The 21954-nt window shown below is 41.0% G+C and overlaps 1 protein-coding gene and 1 long non-coding RNA gene across 2 annotated transcripts; one reads left to right on the top strand and one right to left on the bottom strand.

Annotated features, from left to right (window-relative positions):
* Positions 1–67: 67 nt before the first annotated feature.
* On the top strand, positions 68–16488 carry COMMD5 (COMM domain containing 5). Its single transcript, XM_055727435.1, has 7 exons — positions 68–277; positions 3323–3483; positions 4614–4642; positions 8528–8578; positions 11373–11468; positions 13402–13477; positions 15959–16488. Exons 1-7 carry the CDS (start codon positions 112–114, stop codon positions 16058–16060), a joined length of 681 nt encoding a protein of 226 aa, XP_055583410.1. The 5' UTR covers positions 68–111; the 3' UTR covers positions 16061–16488.
* Positions 13516–21555, bottom strand: LOC114014737 (uncharacterized). The gene is made up of 2 exons (XR_003558367.2): positions 21290–21555; positions 13516–15831 (listed from the first exon to the last, which is right to left on the bottom strand). It is a non-coding gene; the product is annotated as an uncharacterized LOC114014737 (long non-coding RNA).
* Positions 21556–21954: the final 399 nt, after the last annotated feature.

The raw sequence follows: 21954 nt of genomic DNA, 5'->3' as shown, positions 1-21954 counted from the left end.
TCTTCCGGCGCCGGCCCTGCGCGCCGCGCCGCCACAGCGCCCCCTGCCGCGGCGGAGGGCGGCCCACGCCTACACCGCCCCCCGCCCCGCCCGGGGCAGGGCCGCGCTGCTATGGCGGCGGCGGTGGGCAAGGCGGCGGCGGCGGCCTACGGGCACGGCGAGAGCGGCGGGGGCCGCGGCGGCGGCTTCCTGGGGCCGCGAGTGCCGGTCGAGGTGGAGGCCATGGCCCGGGGCGTGCAGGACATAGGCAAGGAGACCTTCCGGCGGCTGCTCAGAGGTGGGGCCTGGGCGCGGGGCCGGCGGGGAGCCCGGGACCGGGGGAACGGAACGGGCCGGGGCTCCCAGGCAGAGCCGGCGGGGGCGATGCGGCCCCCGGGGCAGCCGCGGGTGCCGTTCGGGGGGCGCGGGCAGCTGCAGGGCCCGCTCTCGCAGGCCGCGACGCGCGGGCAGGGCTGCCGCGCTGCCGGGGCGCTTCCCACGCCGGGAGCTGGGGCTGAGGGTCACGTTCAGCGATGGGTTGTCTCGGCTGTATCCGAAAATTGGGTAAAATCCGTGAAAATCAGCAAGGGCCGTCTGCAGCAGTGGGTGGCCCCGGCTGTTACAGGCATCCCTGTCATCGCTGGGGCCCAGCGGGTCGGTGCCAGGCTGTGCGGGGCAGGCGAGAGTCAGAGGCCCCACGGATATTTCCGTAACGTGCAATAACGGAACCCGAGCATGCACGTGTCTTGCAGAGGTTGGGGCTGTCAGATTGGAAATGACTGATTGATGTGGGTTTTGTCCGTGAGGCCTTACCCTGTGCCTAAGGCAAGACAGCTGAGACTTTCTCTGGGCACCTTTGACCACCAAAATCCAAGTTCTTCTGTTGAGCGTGGAAAACAATCACAGAATGACCCAAGAGCTGATCGGGCAGCTTGTTTGTGGCAGAGGAGACCAGCTGCTGCGTGGCACGGCATGGTGCTGCAACCCATCTGTGCGCGTTCTCCCGGCCAGTTACATGCTCAGTAACCTCTTTCCAGGCTTTTTCTTCCAGGTTTGAGTCAATAAGGGCTCAAAGCACCCGGTAGCTGGTTTGTCTTTGGAAGCGTTGCTGCAGAGTGTCAGGAACGGAGCAATGTACCCAAGGTTTCCTTGACACAATTGAAAGTAATAAAGCTACGTATAGGCAGAGGCATTTGGGACAAAAGCACATACAGATGTTGAACTGTATTTGCTGTCTAATGCAGGGACAACGGAGACTGAAAAGCTGTGTCCGCACCAGGAAGGCTGACTGTCTCCTAAACCCCATCTGGGTTGAATTTCGGTGTAAATTAGCGCCTACGTCGAGGTGTGCAGTAAATGCTGCCTGCTGCAGGGGAGCAGAGCCCTTCCGAGCAGCGTGCTGGGCACCGCGCTGGCCTGGCAGGGGTCTGCCCTCATCATTGCTGCTGCTGCTCTGGCATCCACAGCTGGTCCGACAGCAGTTTTTCCCATGAAGGTTTAGTGGTCTTTGAAGACATGATAGATTTCAACACAGGGCATCAAAATCACAGGGGTGCTTGCACCCAGTTAGTTTTTTGAGGCTGTTGCTCTACTACTAAACAATCACCAATATACAAATGAGATGCTGCTTCGTATGCTTCCTCGGCTCACAATGGAAAAACATCATATACCATTAACTCTGTGTTATCCAACCAGTGTTATTGCAGGCTCTCCTAAACTGCAAGTGTAAGTTTGAGACTGCAGGCATCTTCTATTAGGAGCAAGTGAGATTTTCTTGGGATGTTTTGGGGCTATTCTTTTTTTCTCCCTCAGGTTGACTGTTGGAATATTTGTTTTGTTGCTGATATTTCTGGGTTCTCTGAGCTATGCTGAGTGAAAAAAAATCTTGTATTCTAGAGTAATGCTAGTAGTTTATAAAAGAAGACATGGATTTTTAACCAGTGTTAGGGTTGGTCAACAGAAAGAAGACTGATATTGTCATTAAAGCTGCTTAGTTTAAAACTGTAAGCCACCTGTTGTTCTTCAAAGAAACAAATCAAAGTTGTATTTAAGTAGGTAAGTAGACAGCAACCTGTTTCCTGCTCTGTGCATCATCTAGTAGACAGGCTTCAGTGCTGATCTGTATTTGGCCTTTCCAGTAGACTCTTCTCAATGTCAGTTTGGTTGTAGAGCTGAGTCTTTTTCAGACAGCACGGAAAAACTGGTACTAGCACCTTGCACATCCTAACTACTCTGTGCAAAATCTGCCACACAGACAGCCCTGGACAAATTCAGTCAGCCACGTAAACGATCCAAGACTTGCCACTGAATTTGGTGTGCATTTAAAAATGTGAAAAACAAAGAGATTTTGTCCAGAATTAGAAGATAGTAGCTAGTGGAACTCACCTAATACCAAAAGGAAGACTGGCAGTTTGATTGAAACTCTTCTTATTTTTTTTTCCCCTCCCCCCCACCCCATTAGTGTTAAGCTAATCTCTTACTGTTGGCTTTCAGTAACACTTTTTGTGTTTTATTCACAGTACTAATAAGGCTCATTATAAATGACTAATCTAATGCCCCGATCCTGCAATGGGATGGTGTCAGTAATCTTTTATTTTTCACCCATGGTGGTGCTTCCTGTGGCTCCAGTAGTCTATCCGCACTGATCAGAATGCAGAACTGAGGCGGACATGACAACAAAAATTTACATAAGCCAGTGCATAGGTGGAAAAAAGGAAGAAAAACTGAACAATGAAGACTGAGATAAACCCACACTAGTTGTCAGCATATAATGGTGCCACATGCATTAACAGTTGTTTCCTTTGAAGTTTGTATTATCAGCAGTTGTGCCAACTACAAGACTTGAAGTTTAATTTTTTTCTCCTTGCTCATTTAATCCTTAGTCTCTGCAGACATTGCAAGATAAATTAATTATGTAAAATGTTGGAGAACAGTGTTGAATTGTTTACTCTCAATCCTTTCTTATCCTGTGTATCAGAAGTGTAATATAGCTGTAAACAGATTTGTAACGTGAACAAGTTTGTTGATAGAATCTCAAGTTGGATTTGTACTTGTGAGCGAAGAATTTTTTAATCTTTCTTGCATTATCCCACTAGAACAAATTTCAACAGTGAAAACATCTTCATTGTACAATATAAAAGTTTAATCCACTGAAGTTCTCTGGGTAAAGTGTTGTGAAACTGACCTGGGCTGGTGGATGTATTTATGGAGACCTGAAGCAACAGTTTCATGTCAAGAAAAAAGTCAGTTCATTAAGCCAAGTAAAATCATAGACATGTTTATGTTCATGGTCTCCAGGTCTGGCTCTTTTTAAAGGGAACTTGCTTTGCATTCTTATTCGCAGTTGCTGTTAATGCATTGGAAGGAAAAGACTGCAAGGAATCTGTCAAGCTGATTGCAGAAAGCACTAATCTCTCAGAAGAGCAACTTGCATTCCTCATTTCTGGCATGTACACCCTTCTCCGAGAAGCACTGAGACTGCCCTTATCAACTTTCAAGCAAGAAGTAAGTTCTGGGAGTACTTGGTTTCCTGATTAAGTTAAAAGCTGCATCAGATGCAAGTTACCATCTAAATCCTATTTGCCAGGGTGGGAGCTGCACATAAAAACGTTGCTCCAAGTTAAAGTGGTTGGAGGAAACTGTTACAAATCTAGAGCTTATTATTTTACTTGTTGGATAGACTTACAGTGAGCTTTTTGGAAGAGTATTTAAGCTTTGGGAAAGAGATTCCTGTATCTTTTTCTGCTTCAGCATCTTCTTTACTGTGCATGTTTGTTTTCACTCTTAAATTAAAACTCCAAATGAAACCATTGCAAAGTGTTATTTCATTGGCATCAAGTCTCTCTCTTACCCCAACTGTGTGTCCGCACATACTGCTCATGTTGTCCACACCTGCCATTTCTCATATCTGTTTGCTTGCCTTTCTTCATACTTCTGCCCTGGAAGAAGGAAGGTCTTATGGTCAAAGCAAGATAGTGGAACTGGGAGAAAGTGCTATTTCTGCTTACGCTATGGATGTTCAGTGTGAATGTTTATGTATCTGCCTTGTTCCCAACCCCTATCCCTTCTCCATGGCTATTTTTTTCCCCTTTTCATGTTACTTTACCTTACATACTTTCTTTTCTCTTTTCCCATTTCATTTTTATGTGAGTGAACCAGTTCAGGGTTTCCAGCACCTCTCTCTTGTTTAAGATACTGTTTTCATATTTACCCGCGCATACTGGGAAAGTTCATATAGTGCAGGACACATAGTGAAAGTATGCTTTTAGTATTCAGTTTATCTTTTTGCCACTTCCTTTCTGTTGTCATTGTTTAACCAAGTTACTGCAAAATGTTTGAAATAAGGGCACATAATTACTCTAAAAGAAGAACCTGTTATAGATGACTACATAAAAAAAATGGCAGGATGTTGTTTTCAAAAATAAAGGCTTCCAAGAGATTTAGTTTCTCACAACTTGATTGAACACTTCTGGAAATTCTTCTCAATATGTAACCTGTCATTTCAGAACTACTACCACTGAGGACTAAAACTTTTGGGGAGAGATACCAAGCTATTAACCACAATTAATTCGCTAGATAAGAAATCATCTTTCAAGACTACATCCTGTAAAATTTCACCTTCCTTGTCTTTCTAGGTTTTTAAGGAAGACCTAAAGGAGCTCAGGTATGCCTGGGTTTTTTAATCTGTCTGCTTTTTCATAGTAACTGCTTCCCTGAACCAACTTTTTTACACAACAAAGTTGGCATAAAAATTACTTGTAAATAACACACAATACATCTGTTGCCAAATGTCATGTGAAGCCAGAGGAAAAACAGGTGTTGTGTAAGACTTCATTTAGCACTGAGCATGAGCAGTAAATTTCACATGCTGGGGACACTGGTCTAATTTAGTCCATAATGTAGGTTATGCAAATGTGAGTGACCTTCTCTCTGCCATCCCCACCTTGCCCTGCAATATTTTTTTAGCATGTTTGGTAAGACGGTGGTAACATTTCAGATGCTAAGAAATTGCCCTACTTCTTTGCTTCTGTCAAAAGCCAGTGATATAACGCTCATGAAATCCCATCACCGTGTTCAGCTACGATCTCCCCTGCCCGTTACCCGAGGAAGCACACATAACATTTGTTACAAATTAGTCCAAGTCTGTATGAGTCTGCTCAGAGCATCTCTGAATAGACCTTCATATCCTAAAAACTAGACAGCAGATGCTAATAATTTTTATAGGTTTTCCCTTATTTCCGTCTTCAGTAGCAATGAGAGAGTAACAGCAGCTAATGTTTTCATCTATAGAGAAACCTTCGCACCAAGGCTCAATTATTTTAAAATGTTCATTTCCCGTAATTCTTAGCATTCTGATTGTTACCTAGGAGAAATACATAGATATGTTTCTAATTCTTTTTTCATCCCTTTTTGTCGGTTAACCTGCACATTGGCTTTCTCCTCAGACTCCGTTCTACAGAGTCATAAGCATTATTCACTTTATGAGCAACTTCAGGCAAATTAAAGCTGCGGATTTAGACATGTAATCGGGGTGTAATCGGTGAAAGGTGTGACTGGGGCCATGATGAAAGGTGCCTTGCTAGTTGATACAATTCTGTCTGCAGCTCAGTGCTGGAGTGTGGCCTGGCTTTTGTCTTGTGAGCTAAAATGCAAGCTGCTTCCTCTGCCACGTCATGGAGTTCACACCCAGGTTAAAGTAGGTCAGTAAGAAGCTGATGAATCGCTTTTGACCCAGAGGGAGTTCTTTGAGGTGCACACAGAGTGTGTTCAGTGTGATTACGGAATAGTGAGGAGCACTGAAAGCTCCATGGCAAGTTCTCTGGGGGCGGGTGAATATTCCCCTGTTGAGCAGTGGAGATAGTCGGTGTACAGGGCTGCTGGAGGTCGCTGGCTGTGTACACTGGCTCTGTTCAGAAATACAGACTCCCAGGCTCCTGTCCTTGTTGTTTCACCGTACTTTGATGCCTTACACTTTTGTAGCTGGTGGTTGTTTTTTTCTCACCTTATGGTTTATTCATGGAACTATGAAGACACTTTTCAATCTGGGTGATCTTTTTAATGTCTTTTCTATCCTGAGAATTTTTTTTTATCGTTGTTCTGGTTAACATGACTGATATAGCAGCAATAGTTCAGGTAACTGCATTTGTGTTACTTGCAGACTTGTATGTTTTATGTTGCTGCTCGTTGCTGCTATACTTCCATGGTTCTCACAGTACTGGGACTTTTCCTGTCTTCCATCTCTGACAGTCTTTATTTCCTGTGAGTAGCTCTCTTCACCTTGTGGCTAAACTTTTTAGAATACTAAATAGCTTATTCTACTCTCAAGGCATGATATTTAGTAAATTCAGTAGCACCTTTAGCATCTTTGATTCCTATGGGAAATGTCATTTCCTATGTTTCCCAATGCACTTGAGTCTGAAGATGAAATACCTGCTTGTTTTTAAGACACCTGCTAATTACGTTCAGACACTAATCCTTCTGCCGTGACTTCTTTGGCTCAGCCTGTGATCATGTGCATGAAGAACACATGTATTTGGTTGAACAGCAGTGTTTTAGCATTATTAGCACCCAGTGTTTGGTCAGGTATTTTGCATTTTAAGGCAGAAAAGTGGCTTATTTCTCTTTTTTTGTTGTGTCGTCTTTTAAAAGGTTTTAGCTCTGAGCCAGGCTACCTTTTATTCACCTCTCCATCATTCTATTTTTTTTCCTTCAGTGAAGCTGAAAATTGGACTAATACCACCTATATAGCCTTGTAATTCTCAACTTCCTGGTGATGCAGCTGGTCTTGGCTTCTAGTTTTGGTGGAGAGAGAGGATGTGAGACATGCCCACTTCTGATTAATTAGATCAGTACCACTGGTTTCACAGGGTTGCCATTCTGTATCCCCTGTTTCTTGACCTGACTGGCTGACCCAGTGAGAATAAATTCACTCTGAATTGTGGGTGCTATTTTTTCCCTTCCCTCTCAGGTTGTTCAATAAGTGTATGGCTCAGGCCAATAACATGCGATTAAGACATCTTCATGCCTTCCTTGCCCTTTGAGTCCCTTCCTCAGAATGTTCCGTAGAAAACTGATTGCCATTTGTAGCTCAGGCTTGAGCTGTGCTATGTTCTCTGTCTGATCTGTTTAGTGTGTGACTGACCTCATATAAGCTGCTTGTGCCAGGAGCAGAATTTTCAGCAAAATCATGAACTGCACAGCAAAAATAATGCTACCTTAAAGGCAGTATTAATGTTTCTGTTTTAGTAACACTTGCTCTTACAGTTGAGCAAATATTGTGATAGGTGTCATAACGATCATATTACAACCCCCCGTCTCCAGCTATTCTGCTACATACAGAGGATACTCGGTCATCATCAGGATGGGTTAAGTGATGCGCTTGCACAGACATTATAAGTAATGTTTGCAGAAATAGTCTTGTCTCTTCTGAAAGACAGACAGACATATGCAGCCAAAAAAGCACTGTCTAATCCCTCCTCCTCACTTCCCAGTTTGCCTCAGATAACTACCTTGCTAATATGAATTCAGTTTTACCCAAGCACCATTTTAAAATGTGTTTGAACCCTGCTTGTTCCATTAAGAATTCTAGCTCAGCTGCTGTTTCATCTTCCCACTGTACGAGTTGATGAGTTGTTTTTTCTCCCATCATTAGACACTGTAAGCCCTTTAGGACAGGTGACTTTCTTGTTTGCTTTGATCTTTCTTTGCTATACTGCTGTGTGTCTCAAGCCACTAGTGAGTAATGTCTCTGGGCACTGATTTATGTTGAGTGCTGGATTAACTGTGGCAGCAGTAGTCACTTCTCACACTTGTCCAACCTGCCTCTCTGTAGGAGGTTACTGTCCCCGTGGCGAAGGCAGCTGAATGGATAGTGTTTGCTCTGCAGTCTGTGCAGTTCGCAGCCTGATACACTGAACTGAAAATCAAGAGCAGCTTGTTTGTAAGGCAACAACAGCGTCAGAGGAGTAGAGTAGTGGAGAGGCTTAAGTGGGTGGAGTGTGAGTTAGTCTATTCAACCAGTTCTCATGGTCCCCATCAAATTTATGCTTCTCCTCCCCATGTTAGATATGCTCCTTTTGTAAGTAATTTGAGCTGCGAGGGCCTCTGGTTTTACTTTTGAGGGAGCAGTTCATTCTGTCTTCTTTTCATTACACTTCAGTTGAAAGTGAAACAAAATGTATAGGTTTGGGATTTTTGACAGTATGCATTGCTGGCCTGCCTTCTGCACTAGTCAGAGCCATCAGGAAAACTTTTCTTGACTTTACTGAGAGAAGTTAAGCAAATACTGGGTTCTTTTGAAACTTACTGTTGCCATACTAGGTATGACAGGAAGATGTAATACAGTTTTTAGGGTTCCTGTTACAAAAACATAGGCTGTTCTTTTGAGAGCCTAGACTGAATCAGTACCGAAGTGCTTATGTAAGAGCTGATGGCAATTCATTTTTTGTTTTCTATAATAGTTTCGAGGGGTGGGGGGGGTGGGGTGTTGTAGCTGAGGCTGTATATTTTTGGTTACAAAAAACTTAGCTCTTTTGTATTGCTCTTTAAGGATACCGGAAGATTTCATTGTGGACTTCTCCAGCATAGTCTTTGGTAACAGGTTAGTATCTTCATGTGTCATGCATTGTGCAGTCAGATGGATTGCACAGAGCTCTGCTGACAAAAATCCCAGGCCTACTGAAAGAACAGCAAAATTCTCTAAATTAATGAGAACAAGTTTTGTCCCATTATTCTGATTCGACATAACATGATGTCAGTCATTCATGGCTATATATGTGCAGTAGGTAGCCTTCATACCAACTCTCCGTTTTTCTGTGATCATTGCCCATCAGTTTCTATAATGTTCTATAGACTCTGTAAGGTGCATCAGTACCTACAGATGAAAAATGCATTGTAGAATTAAGCATTTTTATCATCATTATCATTGCAAGTTAGAGCAAAAGTGAAAGACTTGCTTTGTTGAGAGGCAAGCTACATATGCCTTCTATATGCTGTGGTTCATGAAAGCTTTCTCGGATAGCATTTATTCAAGTCTTAATGTACAGTTGAATGGGGAATTCACACTGAGTAACTTGATGTCATGTATGAGATATCAAGTGCTCTGCTAGCTGTAAGTCATTTTCAAAGCAGTATACATCAGTAGCTCTAGAGGAAGTATTAAATCAGGAACTTTTTGAACAGGCTATCTGTTCTGTCTGTTCCAGGCATTCCTTTTTTCTATATGGTCCTCTGTTCAGTCATATTTAGCTTAATCTACATCTAGAAATTGCTTGAACTTTTTCCATATGCAAAACTTCCCTCCTGAAACTTGAGGTCACTCAGCACATAGCATCACTAACCCAGTGCTGCTCCAGATACTCTGCAAGGAGTTCTGGTGATCATAGTTGTGGTTTTTCAGTTACCCTCACAAGGGTCTAAATGCTGCTACCAAAGTTAAAAATATTTTTCATTTCCTTAGTTAAGATCTTGGCTTAAAGCTAAAGGTTCTTGGAGTAAAAATAAATTCAGCCTTCTCATCTTTTCTTTGCTCTTCTGTTTGAATTATAGGTGTTAAGAATGCAAAATTCATGGTTGCAAAGTGGAAATATTGTTTGCAGTGGAGAAAGAAGATAAATTTAGATGTCATTTGAAGCATGCATGATTGTCTGTTTTCTACTGTGAAATCACGATGCTGGAAAATTTAGCTTTTTCTCATTTTGAAAGCTGTGATTATCCAGTGTAATCTTGCTCTGTGTTTTGAGACCAGAGAAGAGCACCTCAGATTTGATTTCTAGACAGATCTGCTTTTATAATCTTAAATGTAACACTGAATCATACATATGCTTATTGAGTTGTAAATATATATGATTGTGATGGTAAAAGAAGTATTAGCATCTGATCAAAAATTCAGTATGAGCTAGATAACCCAGAAAAATCCATTTTTAATACTTTTGCTGGCATCTTATCCTATTTTTGCAATTTTGACAGTGAGTAAGAACCAGCTGATCTATTTTTTCCTGCTCATTCCTTTACCATACTATTAGGAATGTGTGTCACTTATGACACCACCCAACACACCACACCCCCCCAAAAAAAAAAAAGGATAAATTCTTTCTTATATTGCCTTTGCTAATGCAAGAGAATTGGAGGCTCTCAGCCTGTCAGCCCATTAATCTTCCTGGGCAGTTTCTAAAGGCACCAGCTAACTTGCACACAAGAATCTGAGTAGGCATGTTAGACTATCATTCCTGCAGGCCTTGATTTGTTGAGAGAGGAATCCTTTCTGATGTAAAGTCTGTAATTAGATTATGTCTAGCACCATGGATGAAGGATGTAACATTTCTTATCTTGCCCTTAATGGGAGTACTAGAGTAGCTTTGAAATGTACCATAAATAACTTGCAGAGACATGGGATGCTTAGCAAAAATTATATATATTTTTTTTAATATATAAATACGCTAAGTAACATGAAGTCCAGACTAGCTCCCAAATGGACCAGCTGAATGACCTCATTCTGAAGATATTTCGGCACATATATCTAAAAATGGGTGGTTGTTATGTCTGTGTCAGATCTGGCTTGTTTATTTACCCAGAGCTTAAGATGCTGTTAAAATTTTTAAATTGTCAACCATCTGAAGTTTAATTGCTGTCAACTGTATTTCCTTACAGAAATAAACTGAGGCTTGATCAGCCTGATTCTTCCTGCAATATAAGTAATAGGTGAAGTCCCTGGCTTCATACACAATAGACTAGACAGAAATGTTGAATGTTGTGCTGGAGTTGGCAGTGAACATTATGTAAGGAACTTAGAGTTTGTAAATTATGTTGCATTAACAAGAACCACCGTGATGGTGTTTGTGGGGTTTTTTAAAGTATGCTTCAAAGTACACTCTAACATTCTTATGTTTTAAAACATTGCTGCTTGCTAATACTAGGTGCTTTCTGCTGAAAGAGCACAGTGACCATATTGCAACTTTTTTGCTCAAGTCACCTGTCTCATTCCTGCTTGCTTGTTCCTGTTGAATCTGCATGAAAGTAAAGTTATATTTGCAGAGACCTTTCTATACCTCACAGCTGCATATAATTGAAATAATAGATATGTCAGCCACCACAATGACTCTTAGTAAACTTTATAATGACATCAGTTTACTGGAATTACACAGAGTCACTTGGTCTCTTTTTTTTTAACTTGGACTTTTTAACAAGGTTTTAAGTGTAGGATAAGTGGGCAATCTGGACACAGCTGTCTTAAATACACAAAACTTCCACTCATTCAGACCTCTCTAAATGAGGGTAGATGTAGGACAGAAGCAATTTCTGGACAGGTTGGTTTTGAGGAATCTTATTTTCTCTTTAAATTGTTGTTTCTTTTATGAATTTGCATTTCAGTCTCTCATTTCTGATTTACACTGTAGGCGGCCCACTTCCGAAGGCACAGCTCTGATACAAGGAAGTAGGTTGCCAAGCATCCAGGACTTGAAGTGGAGAGTGGACGTAGCTATATCCACAAGGTATAAAAGAGAATCCTGAGTAACCCTAGAAATTCTTTTGGCCAAGGTTAAACTGACTTCTTGCTGCTTAAAAATGTTAACAGTGTTAAAATATATCTTGTTGTTAGGGATTGGCACGTAGCATTCAATGGTAAGATAGGAGGGAATTTTCTGAACAGTGTGGAAGTTGGTTTATGTACAGGTTACTGCTATTAACAATGACCTGCCAACAGGCTGCAGCCTTTGTCTTCTACTAATGATACATTTTAGGCTCCTTATTTGTTTTGATCTCTAAAACCTCCGTGCTAGAAATATTTCACTCAAACTTTGAGTCTCTCTTACAGTATTTTAAAACTTAGCGGAGCCGATACAACCACACAGGTCCTCAGAGGTGATGCAATAGATCAGATGGATTGAGCCTCACGCAGCCAGCCAAGCTCTCAGTTACACCAGAGCAGGGGAGGGAAATCTATTCAACTTCTCAAGTAGACTACCATTTCTGTTGCACACATTAAGTAAAATTACTTTCCATCACCTGTACGGTCTGCTGTGGATTCTACAAAGAGAGGCTTCAGAACAGCACTTTTACACTGCCATGGTTAAGCAATTGGTCATTGATCTACCGCCTAGGTTTTTGGTGGTGGTTTGGGGGTTTTTGTTGTTTGGGGGGGGTTGCTGTTTTGTTCGGGGTTTAGGGTTTTTTTCCCCACAAAGTAAGGAGTAAAGAAAGGCCTTTGTGATCATCCTGCAGTGAATAGCTTCTTGCCACCCTGCCACAGCAGAGGCAGCTGGGGGATGGATCTGTGGGTAGAGCAGAAGGAAATGGAAACCTGTTGTGTGTGCTGTTCCTGGTCTTTGTCTAGCTCTAACCAAGACAGATTGAGTTGAAAGAAACTGGAAGATGATTCAGTGTTTGTCAGTAGCGTAAATTGTTAGCACGAGTGACCTCATATTGTATTCATGAATACCTGCATCCAAGGGAGAGTGTAGTCTCTCTGCTGCCATAGTTGGGAGGCCTGTGGTTACATAATCTTCCTGAATTAGAATATCCTTCCATGGATAGTCTTCCTGAAATCAAGAGAAAAGGCTCCTAAGTGAAAATTGCAATGGCCACAAGCTACTAGTTCAGGTGACTGTCAGATGAGCAGTGGTGTAAGCACCACACAGATAGCACTGTGAAGAAAAAATCTGTACCTGTAAGAGAGCAAAATATACACAAAAACATCCTCAGGCACAATGCTTAAAAGCTGCATGCAAATCCCATGATTTGTTTTCCAAACAACACAGCACCAATACATTATCCTTTTCTATTTTCCTTCATCTTATTTTCCTTTCCAGTCAACCTTCCCCCTGGGATTTCTTGTTTTATCATCCAGTAACAGCCTCTGTGAAGAGGTATGGCTTCTGGCTGTAATGCCTGTCAGTACCTGAGCAGGCTTTGGCAACATTGGTTAGTGGAAGCCGCGCAAGAATGACTCATTTCCCCTCTTTGGGTCATCAAATAAAATAACAACCCACAAATTTATCATGAAGACTGGAAGAGCTTAATTCCCCAAATGAGATGGCAGTTGAAAGTATAAAGGGATGGAAAGAATTAGTGCAACATGGTAAACTGCATAAGAAAACTGTGCGTTATTAGTAGCAGTACTTGGTCAGCTCTTATCCCTGACATAGTTCCACTAAATTGATTATTATGTAAAATGAAAATGCTCCTAAATTTGCAGTTACTAAACTATTAAAAAAATTTTTAGTCTCAATACTGAGGTAAATAAGACAGAACTTGTATGTTCAGGAGTTCTGTGTTCCAGCCATCCAAGTACAGGACTCTATGATTGAAATTACTTATGTCCTATGTAGAGCCTACATGAACATCTTAAATTGTTAATGTACAGTGCTGTACTCATCACACTGCTGATGTCTATTGTTGTAATACTAATAATGTAAATAATTTCAGTTCACTGGCCCGTGCACTTCAACCATCCATTTTAATGATGATGAAGCTTTCAGATGGGACAGCTCATCGCTTTGAAGTAAGTCTGATTGCCAGAATAAATAAAAAAGAAAGCACTTGAAGTTCTTTTTAGAAAGTTGAATTACTGTTTAAAATATTAAAGCTTTTGTAAACCATGTATTATCATTGGTTGGTTTGCTTGGGAATCCTTCATGTTCAGCATAGCCACATACAATATATAATGAAATGCCAATGAAGCCTCATTTGTTAGAGGAATATTAATCACTGAAAAGCACCATTGCTATCTGGTATGATTATAAATTATGGTTTTGTTATCAACTGTAACCTTCAGACCCAATGGTGGCTCCTGAAGGCAGGAAAATTACTGGGGTAGTTTATATAATGTATGATACGCTTCTAAGCCTCCTACATTTGGTAGAGAATGGTAACATTCTCTTCTCTGGCAGGGGTAGTTTTATTCTTTTTCTTCAGTACAGTTCTTGCTGCTAGAAGGAAAGTAAAACTCTTTGCTTTTTACGTCAGAATTAGTCAGTGGCAGTATTTATGACACTGTACATAAAGGCTTGCCAGAAGATGGCATGAACTCTTCCATATTTTCAACCTTTGGAAAGGAATGCTGTTTATTCTATAAATAACATAGTGGTGCATACAGGAATTCAGTGCACAGCAGGCATTGTTACATTTGAACGCTTAAAGGTTTTGGCTTCAGTTCATGCGTTAGTAGTAGTCTGGAGGAAGCACCAAGGCACTGTGGGTGGAAAGAGGTGGACTGATTTCACTTTTACAAGGGCTGACAAGAAGGCAGCCATTGAGGAAGGCACAAATCCTGTGCTACACTGCAAAGTGTTGCGGGTGTCACTGCAAATTCACCCCTCTGTGGGCAGTCCAGCTTCAGAACATCCCATATGCTCCGTCTGAGGTCTTCCATGGAACTTAAATGATGCCATGGACTTCAGGTTAACCCTTTACAACAGGGCAAGTTTCACTTCTGAGAATAAAACTAGTATATATTCTTTATGTGTCAGTTTGGGGGTTTATTTCCTGGTATCTAATGTCAAGTCTTGGTGCCGTTGTTCCTGGTTGTTTTTGGTTTGGTTTTAGGTTGGGGGTTTTTTTTTGGTTGTAAGTCTGTGGAAGACCTTTTGCTATTCTGCAGTGGAGATGTGTTGGTGTGCCTGTCCAGTATGCACAGAAGTGGAGCTATCTGATGGCAAACAACGTGCTTCTCTTAGAATCACCTTGCTGCTGCTTAGATCTGAATGCCAAAGATCTGGCTGTAAACATGATTGCTGTACCTGATGAATGGTATTCCTACAGTTAGCAGGTCTTTGGGATAAACCTGTGTTTTGGCTCAAGGTACCATATGCAAGCAAATATAGTCCGCAGCATTTCAGTTTCCTTTCATTTGGACAAGTTCAGAATGTCCTGCTAACAGGACATGTCAGATGGTAAATCCAAAAGATAATTCTGTTATGAACAATTTTAAAATGTGAATGCCACAGGGAGAAGTTACACATTTGGTTTAGGTTTTTAATTGCAGTGTGACTGTGTGACTACTGACAATGAAAATTTTTATAAAAAGCAGTGGGAATTGCAGCATTTTGAGTCTTGTATATATGTCAGAAGTGAAAAGGACATGATGCCTTTTTGTGCATTTCTGATGCATATGGAAAATGCAAATCAGATGTTAGATTCCTCTCGCAAAATTGATATCTGTGCTACAGTAGGCAGAAGGATGACAAGGGACTCTGTCAAAGAACTGCGTGTCTTCAATGTAGTCAAAGAAGTAAATTAGGCAGTGCTTGGCAGAGCAGCCTGGGACTAGCTAGACCACTGTCGGTACTCAGGTGAGCATGTGCATTTGTGCATTGCACTAGTGTTAACCTGGGTCACCCAGTCTGTGCCTATGCTCAGATGTGGTTCTCCATCTCAACAGATGATAGATTTCCATCCATGTGGCTTCTTGGGCTTGCAGTGGTAAAGGAAATTCCATTAGTCTCCTGCAGTTGAAAATGTTCTGTATATTTAAAAATCTTTTGCCTTCCATGTATAGACCGTACCTAGTCCTCTCAGTTCTTGAGGTTGCTGCCAGGTCTCTTGCTTTGAGGCTCAATTCCTTTCTTTTGCAAGTTTGGACAAGCAGGATATCTGGACTTTGTTGCTTGAGAATTCTGTAGGCCCCACAGCCTTTCGCAACCTCTTTATCTTTCCTTCCAATGCATGACACTCTTACTTTACCACAGCGGCTATCGGTTAACATTCTGGAGTGCTTCCTTTTTCACATCAGGCAATATAGAAAATGTACTATGTAGCTGTTATTTCTGTTTCTTCCCACTCTCCTTTTCCTTTTTCACCCAGATGATTTAGTTGAATTAACTGAATTTTATTAACCTCAAATCCTTTGTCTTAAATCTGAAAAAAAAAAAAAAGTATTTTAAGACATTGGGCTGACAGTGTGGAATGTTCCCTATCCATAGGCATGCCCTCATCAAAGTTCCCAGGATGATTCATGTTTTCTAACTGGAATATTCTGTTTCAGGTGCCAGTTTCAAAGTTTCAAGAACTGAGATACAATATTGCCCTTATACTGAAGGAAATGAATGATTTGGAGAAGTGGAGCATACTGAAGATCCAGGACTGAATACTTCTAGGTTGGGAGTTTATAGACCAGATCTGAAACCCTCAGCAAGTTTTGTGAATGGCAAGGCAGAGGACCATCACCACTTTGCCTGTCTGAACTTCAGTGTAGCGTTTATGATGTCTGCTGTAAATATTTTTTCTGATTCAAGTGTTAAAAGCACAAGCTCTTTTCATAAGACTTAGGAAAAACAAAGTATCTATGAAAAAGTATAATGCTGCTTGCGAGCATTTTTTGTATGATTCATCAAAACATTTAAATAACTGTCTTAATAGATGTAAGAGTCATTTATTTCTGATTGTGATTCATCACTAATTATTTTTGAAAGCCTGTTACCGGAAGCCACATCAATGTGTTTCATAAGAAAGCTCTGCAGTATCTCAAATAAAAAATAAAATTAAAAAAACACTCCTGTGCTCTAGTATGACAAATGTGAACTTGAGTTTTGCATAAGTAAAACTGCTGTCTGGCTTCTCACTAAATGACTGAGGTATAGCTACAGATATTGAAAGCCTAATTTTGAAGAAAATTGCAAGTCTGCAGATCAAGAAAGAAATATTGACAGACAACCAATTCCGTGGAACTGCAGAAGTGGAAAGGTGCAATCAAGTCTTTATCTGGTTGATCAGAATGGGCTAAGTAGCAGTAATCTCATAGATTTCTAGCTGGAAATGCCTGCCACGTTTCATGTATTTCCGATGTGTTTGATGTGATCAGAATTATCTGACTTATTACTGGGCAGAAACCTCTGCCACTGCGACGATGGCAAACCTCAGGAGGCAGTAGTCTTGTAGGGCACTGCAGCTGTATCTCACCAACAGTGCAAGTCAAACCCCAGGATTTATCTGGCTGCCACAGGTAGTTTAGAAAGTATATGCCATTACCATTGTTAAGCGTTGGCTTATTCTAGCTGTTTTCAGGGTTTTTACCTCAACAGCACTACCCATACTTCTCTCTCTCACTTTTTGTGATTGTGGAATTTGCCTTTATCTTCCTTAATCCCTGCAGAAAACTACTGAAATTAAAATCATGGATGCAGGAGGCCTTTTACACTCCCACAGATGTTTGTGTAGGAAAGGATGACTTGGCTTTTGGATTCTAAGAATCACACCAGGCATAAAAAGAATTAATTGTCATAATTTTTAAGAGGAGACTTCTTTGACAGCAGTCCACACCAACCTAAAGACCGCTAAATAGCTGTGGTCCAGAAAGCTTTTAAAATCTGTGCAAGAACGTGTCCTGTAGTTTCAAATAAACCAATCAGCCATGATTTCAGACGGTTTGAAAGCTGCATGTTCCGTTTGCTTTGTAGGCTACCCATGGATAACTTCCAGGTGTTATGCATACTGCCTCTTAATTACTGTGTGCGGGTAACACTGAATTTGCTCCTACAACTGCAAGTGGATTGTAGATTGCATTAATGTGGTGCTTTCTTTTTGGTTTCACTTTGTGAAGCTTGTTCATCTTCTTTCTGGAATTACATTATCAGAAGCTGTGAAACAAAACATACATTCTGACATTCCTTTTTACAGCCTTTCCCTTCTGAGTGTTTAGGTTTATATGGTTTCGAGCTGGAGAGGTACCTTGACTGAGGCCATAAGTGAAGTCTTTTCAGACAAATAGAACACTGCACAGGTATAAAATGACCTATTGCTCAAGACATTTGCAAAGTATTTTTTTTGACTGGTCAGAGTAGAAGAACCCATAAATACCTTTACCTTCTAAACAGAATATATTCATTCAGTTGTAACAGTAATTGTCCATGTTCTCCAGAAATGGAAAGGCTTCTTGACTGTTTTCATCATGTTCTCTGCAAGGGGTGATGGACCTCTTGGTCTCAAGTTTGTCTTTCCACACATTAAGCGGGAGTTTACTGCAGCTGGAGGTTGACCGTGCACACGGAGGGGTATTTAAACACTGCAGAATTTCGTTCCTCTGTACTTAAAAGAAGGGTTAATTTGGGCTTTCCCTCTGACAGATCAGTTTTCCAGTAAAACAGCAATTGTCACCAAAATGGCTAGTGGGAGTGGATAGTTCCTCAGTTTTGATAAAATACGAGCTTTCAAATTATTGTTAGGTTTCTCAGAACTTAGTGGTGAATTGCGTGTCAGATATTTGTTCAACACTGAAATATCTTCTAACTTCACAATTAAAATACTCTGGAATTCAAATTCCACTGAATTTCTGACTGTAGCTCTTTCATTCCAATACAGAACAAAAGTAACTTTCTAAGAATCTGGGTATGTCTGAAAGGAAATTATTTTACCCATCTCACTCTAGGCGTGGTTGCACCTCAAGGACGCACTGAATCCTCTGTTCTGTATCACGCAGTGAAGGATACAGCTGGAATGGGATGCTTGCTTTGTCGGTCCCGAGGTCTTGTTAAGCTGGTCACTAGTCAGTTATCAATTAGTAAAGTAGGAGGTTTGCATGGAAAGGGCACTGTTTTTTTTTCTTATTCCACACTGTTAATGGACCAGCAGGACCTTTCACAGGTTCTATTGGTAGTTTTCCCTGATAAACAAACCCTAGTGATTCTCTGTTTGATGGTGCCATGCATTTATTTAAACTGGATAATGTATTTGTGAATGTCTTAATTCTAGTGATTTCCCAACCATGGCATATAAACATACATTTCTACTTTACACATTTTCTTTCGTTTCCTTTATAGTATATATGGAACATTATGCCTTTTCTTTCAAGATTAATGTGTCAAAATATATTTAAAACCAAACTTGATTGTTTTTCAATGCAAATCATGTGTATAATAGCAGAGATGCCCAGTGCCTGCAGGAGTAGTCACAGACAAAATGCAAAAGGAGAGTTGGTTGCCAGAAGTCATTCAGAGATTCAGTGGCAAAATAACACAGACCTCACATGCCTTTGCTTCCTGTTCTCTAACCTTACCTTAGCACAGCTTCCTGACGTAACGGTCAGACCTCCCTCTGGTTTTGTTTTTAATTGGCTCAACTCCATGGGCCATTAGTCCAAATCTATTCTTGCCCATGGAGTATTACAGCATGTGCAGAGCACTTGAAAATAAAAAGCCATCTGTGGCTGTATTCATGATGTGACTTTTCACATCCCTGCTTCCAGTAAAGAAGGAGCTTTGTCAGCATGAGTAGTAGGTTGGAATTTCACACTTGGGTTAGTTGTGTTTGAGAGGAGAAAGAAACAGGTTTGATGGTTGTTTTTGTGGTCTCAGAGTGTGATGCAGATTATAGCTCCAGAAGAAGGATGAGGGATGTAGTCATGCTCTCATACTGCCTGTTATGCCAGCCATTAACTGCTGGAAGAAGATCAGTATTGTGCTCACTGTCATTAAAAGGAAGAAATTAAACCTCCCTTTGTAGAAAAACCATACAAGGGAGATGTGCTTTTACAGCATGAGTCACCTCCTAGCTTTAACTACTTCTCTTTAAGTGAAGGATAAATCCATTCTTGATCTCATAACAATGCAGGTAGGTAGGGGGGTGCTTTTCTCGTTTCTGGTGGTTTTTTTTTTTCTTTTTCTTTTCTTGCTTTCTAATCAAGTGCATCTCATGACCCACTGCTGCTCCAAATCCATGAATATATGTATGAATGTATGAAAACTCCGTGCTTTCAGGATGTGTTATATAAAAACACCCCAGCATATCTAGATTGACTACCTACATTCAATTTACACAGCTGTTTTTGCTAAAATAGTCTTTGCAGAGCCAGGTCTGATGCCAGAATCAAATATTTTGTAGTTGTTTGACTTCTAGCAAACAGTAAATTAGTATCTTGGTTTTAAAATAATATTTTGCCATTAGAGACTGTACAGCTCACTCTGTACCTGTCACACCCCACAAAGTACTAAGGTTTACTAACCACCGCACGTACCAGGAACTAACAGAGGCAGAGCCAGCTGGTTTCTCTTCCTCTAAGAAGTCACAGAGTTGTTGCCCATCGGCCATCCATGATAAAGTCTTAACTGTTTCCCAGCTTTGGATAAAGGTCTGTGTTCTGAACCCTTCTACGCATACAGCTTCCACCATGGGAGTAGTGCATAAGCACAGCTTCCCTTTCCTCTTGAAATGTTTCAGCCACATCCCCGCTGGTGTAAGAGCACTCCCAGAAGTACACTTCACAGTGCTTTTTTGACTCATTTCAGCCCCAAGTGATCAGACTGTCAGCTAGCCCTGCAGATGCTTCCATACATTGTAAATAGAAACTGTGGAAGTTTCAGAACACAAATGCTGATTATATTTTCTACTATAGTCTATTGCCATTCCCTATCATGTGCTGCTAGAAACTCTGCCTTTCTACCGTGACTTACCTCTTTTAAGCATCTGCTGTGTATCTATGTAAATCCTGGTGGCATATCGCTGCAAGAGAGATTGTCATTGCATTGCTACTGGTAACCAGTGGTTATGTCACTTTCCCTCGCTTGAATAGGCTTTGACTCATAGTGGTTTTCAGGACAATGGTTATAAAATAACACACTGAGGGGTTGCCGAGACTATAGTTTTGCAATAGAGACAACTGTCGACCTCAAGGCTACAAGAAAGTGTTTCTCTTTTCTTTTTTCGTTAAGGGCGTTGTTCTTTTATAGTGTGAGTTTTCCTTGCATGGAAGTTTGGAGAGCAAGAAGTCGATGTTAGCAAGCGTGAGTCTAGTGGGAAACCCCCATACTTCTGAGCACAAATGCTAATTATTTCTAGCTGTTCTGAAGCATTGTTCAACTGAAACCTTCAGTGCTGCATTTGTCCTACCTTTGAATTATCTGATGGCAGGCTGTGCTATACTTTGGATTATTGTCAGACTTAAGTGATGGCAGAAAGAATCACTGAAACCAGTGGTTATTCAATTAATCTTTTTCTTTTTCTTTTACTAATTAAAGGATTTGCCTGGGAACAACAGTTAGATGTTGAACTTTTTCTTTTTTAAAGATTCAAGAGCCCTAGAGACAGAGGCCAAATTTTTGACAGATATGAAGTGTCTTGGCATCATAGGAATCAAAGCCAATTGAAGGATCTGATGGCTGGCTTCTGTTTCCAGGTATATATCTGACTTTCTGTTTAAGGTTGCCTACACACAGACACATAAACATCACAAAATTAGCCCTCATTATTGATTTGAAGTGTATATTATTAAAAGTTAAGATCCTGAACTTAAATGGCTTTAAATTAGATTTTCACTTTAAATCTAAGTTCATCTGGACTTTCTCAAGTATCCCCTCTAAACAAGGTCTTAGAAAAGTCACATTACCTCTCCGTCCTTCCATCCTTTGTCCTGTCCATTCAAACTCCATAGGCAGGGCTTGTCCCTTAATACCTGCTTAGCTCACACAGTCTGAGCTGGGGAGTCCAGACACTTCTGTAAGAAAGAAACGGGAAATTAATTCTTTCATCCCCTCTCTTCAGCTTTGTGAGGAGGCCATTAGTATCAGTAATAGTATATCCTCAGAAATCTCAAATTCTGCAGTGGATTTTAAGACAGTGTGAAAAGTGCCTCATATTTTTGCAGTATTTGAAAACGTATGTATATATATATTGGGCATTTCTAGCAACTGTAACTGTAGATCTGCGTAGAAGTGCAAAAAAAAAAAATATATAATCAGACAACTATTAGAATGACCTCTTCTACTCTATGGCAGCATAGGTGATTTTCTCCCTAGGCTACATTTAGCACAGTTACACAACTAGCACAATCCTTTCGTATAATCAAAACTGGTAGGAAGGTGCAGGTCTAAGCAGTCAGCACAGCTGGCCTTAAATAAAACAAACATACACCGAAGGGCATGTGCTGTTTTATCTGGAATCTGGCACGGACAGGTGTATCTATGCAATCTGCCACACCACATGATCAAATAAACATGACATTTTCCTTCTAATGTTCCCATCGCTTGTCCTGAAAGCGTGATTAGCCAACAT

The sequence above is a fragment of the Falco cherrug genome, chromosome 15 (genome assembly GCF_023634085.1).
Source record: "Falco cherrug isolate bFalChe1 chromosome 15, bFalChe1.pri, whole genome shotgun sequence".
NCBI classification, from domain to species: domain Eukaryota; kingdom Metazoa; phylum Chordata; class Aves; order Falconiformes; family Falconidae; genus Falco; species Falco cherrug.
Note: the sequence above shows the minus strand (reverse complement) of the source record. Positions and strands in the feature narration are given on the sequence as shown.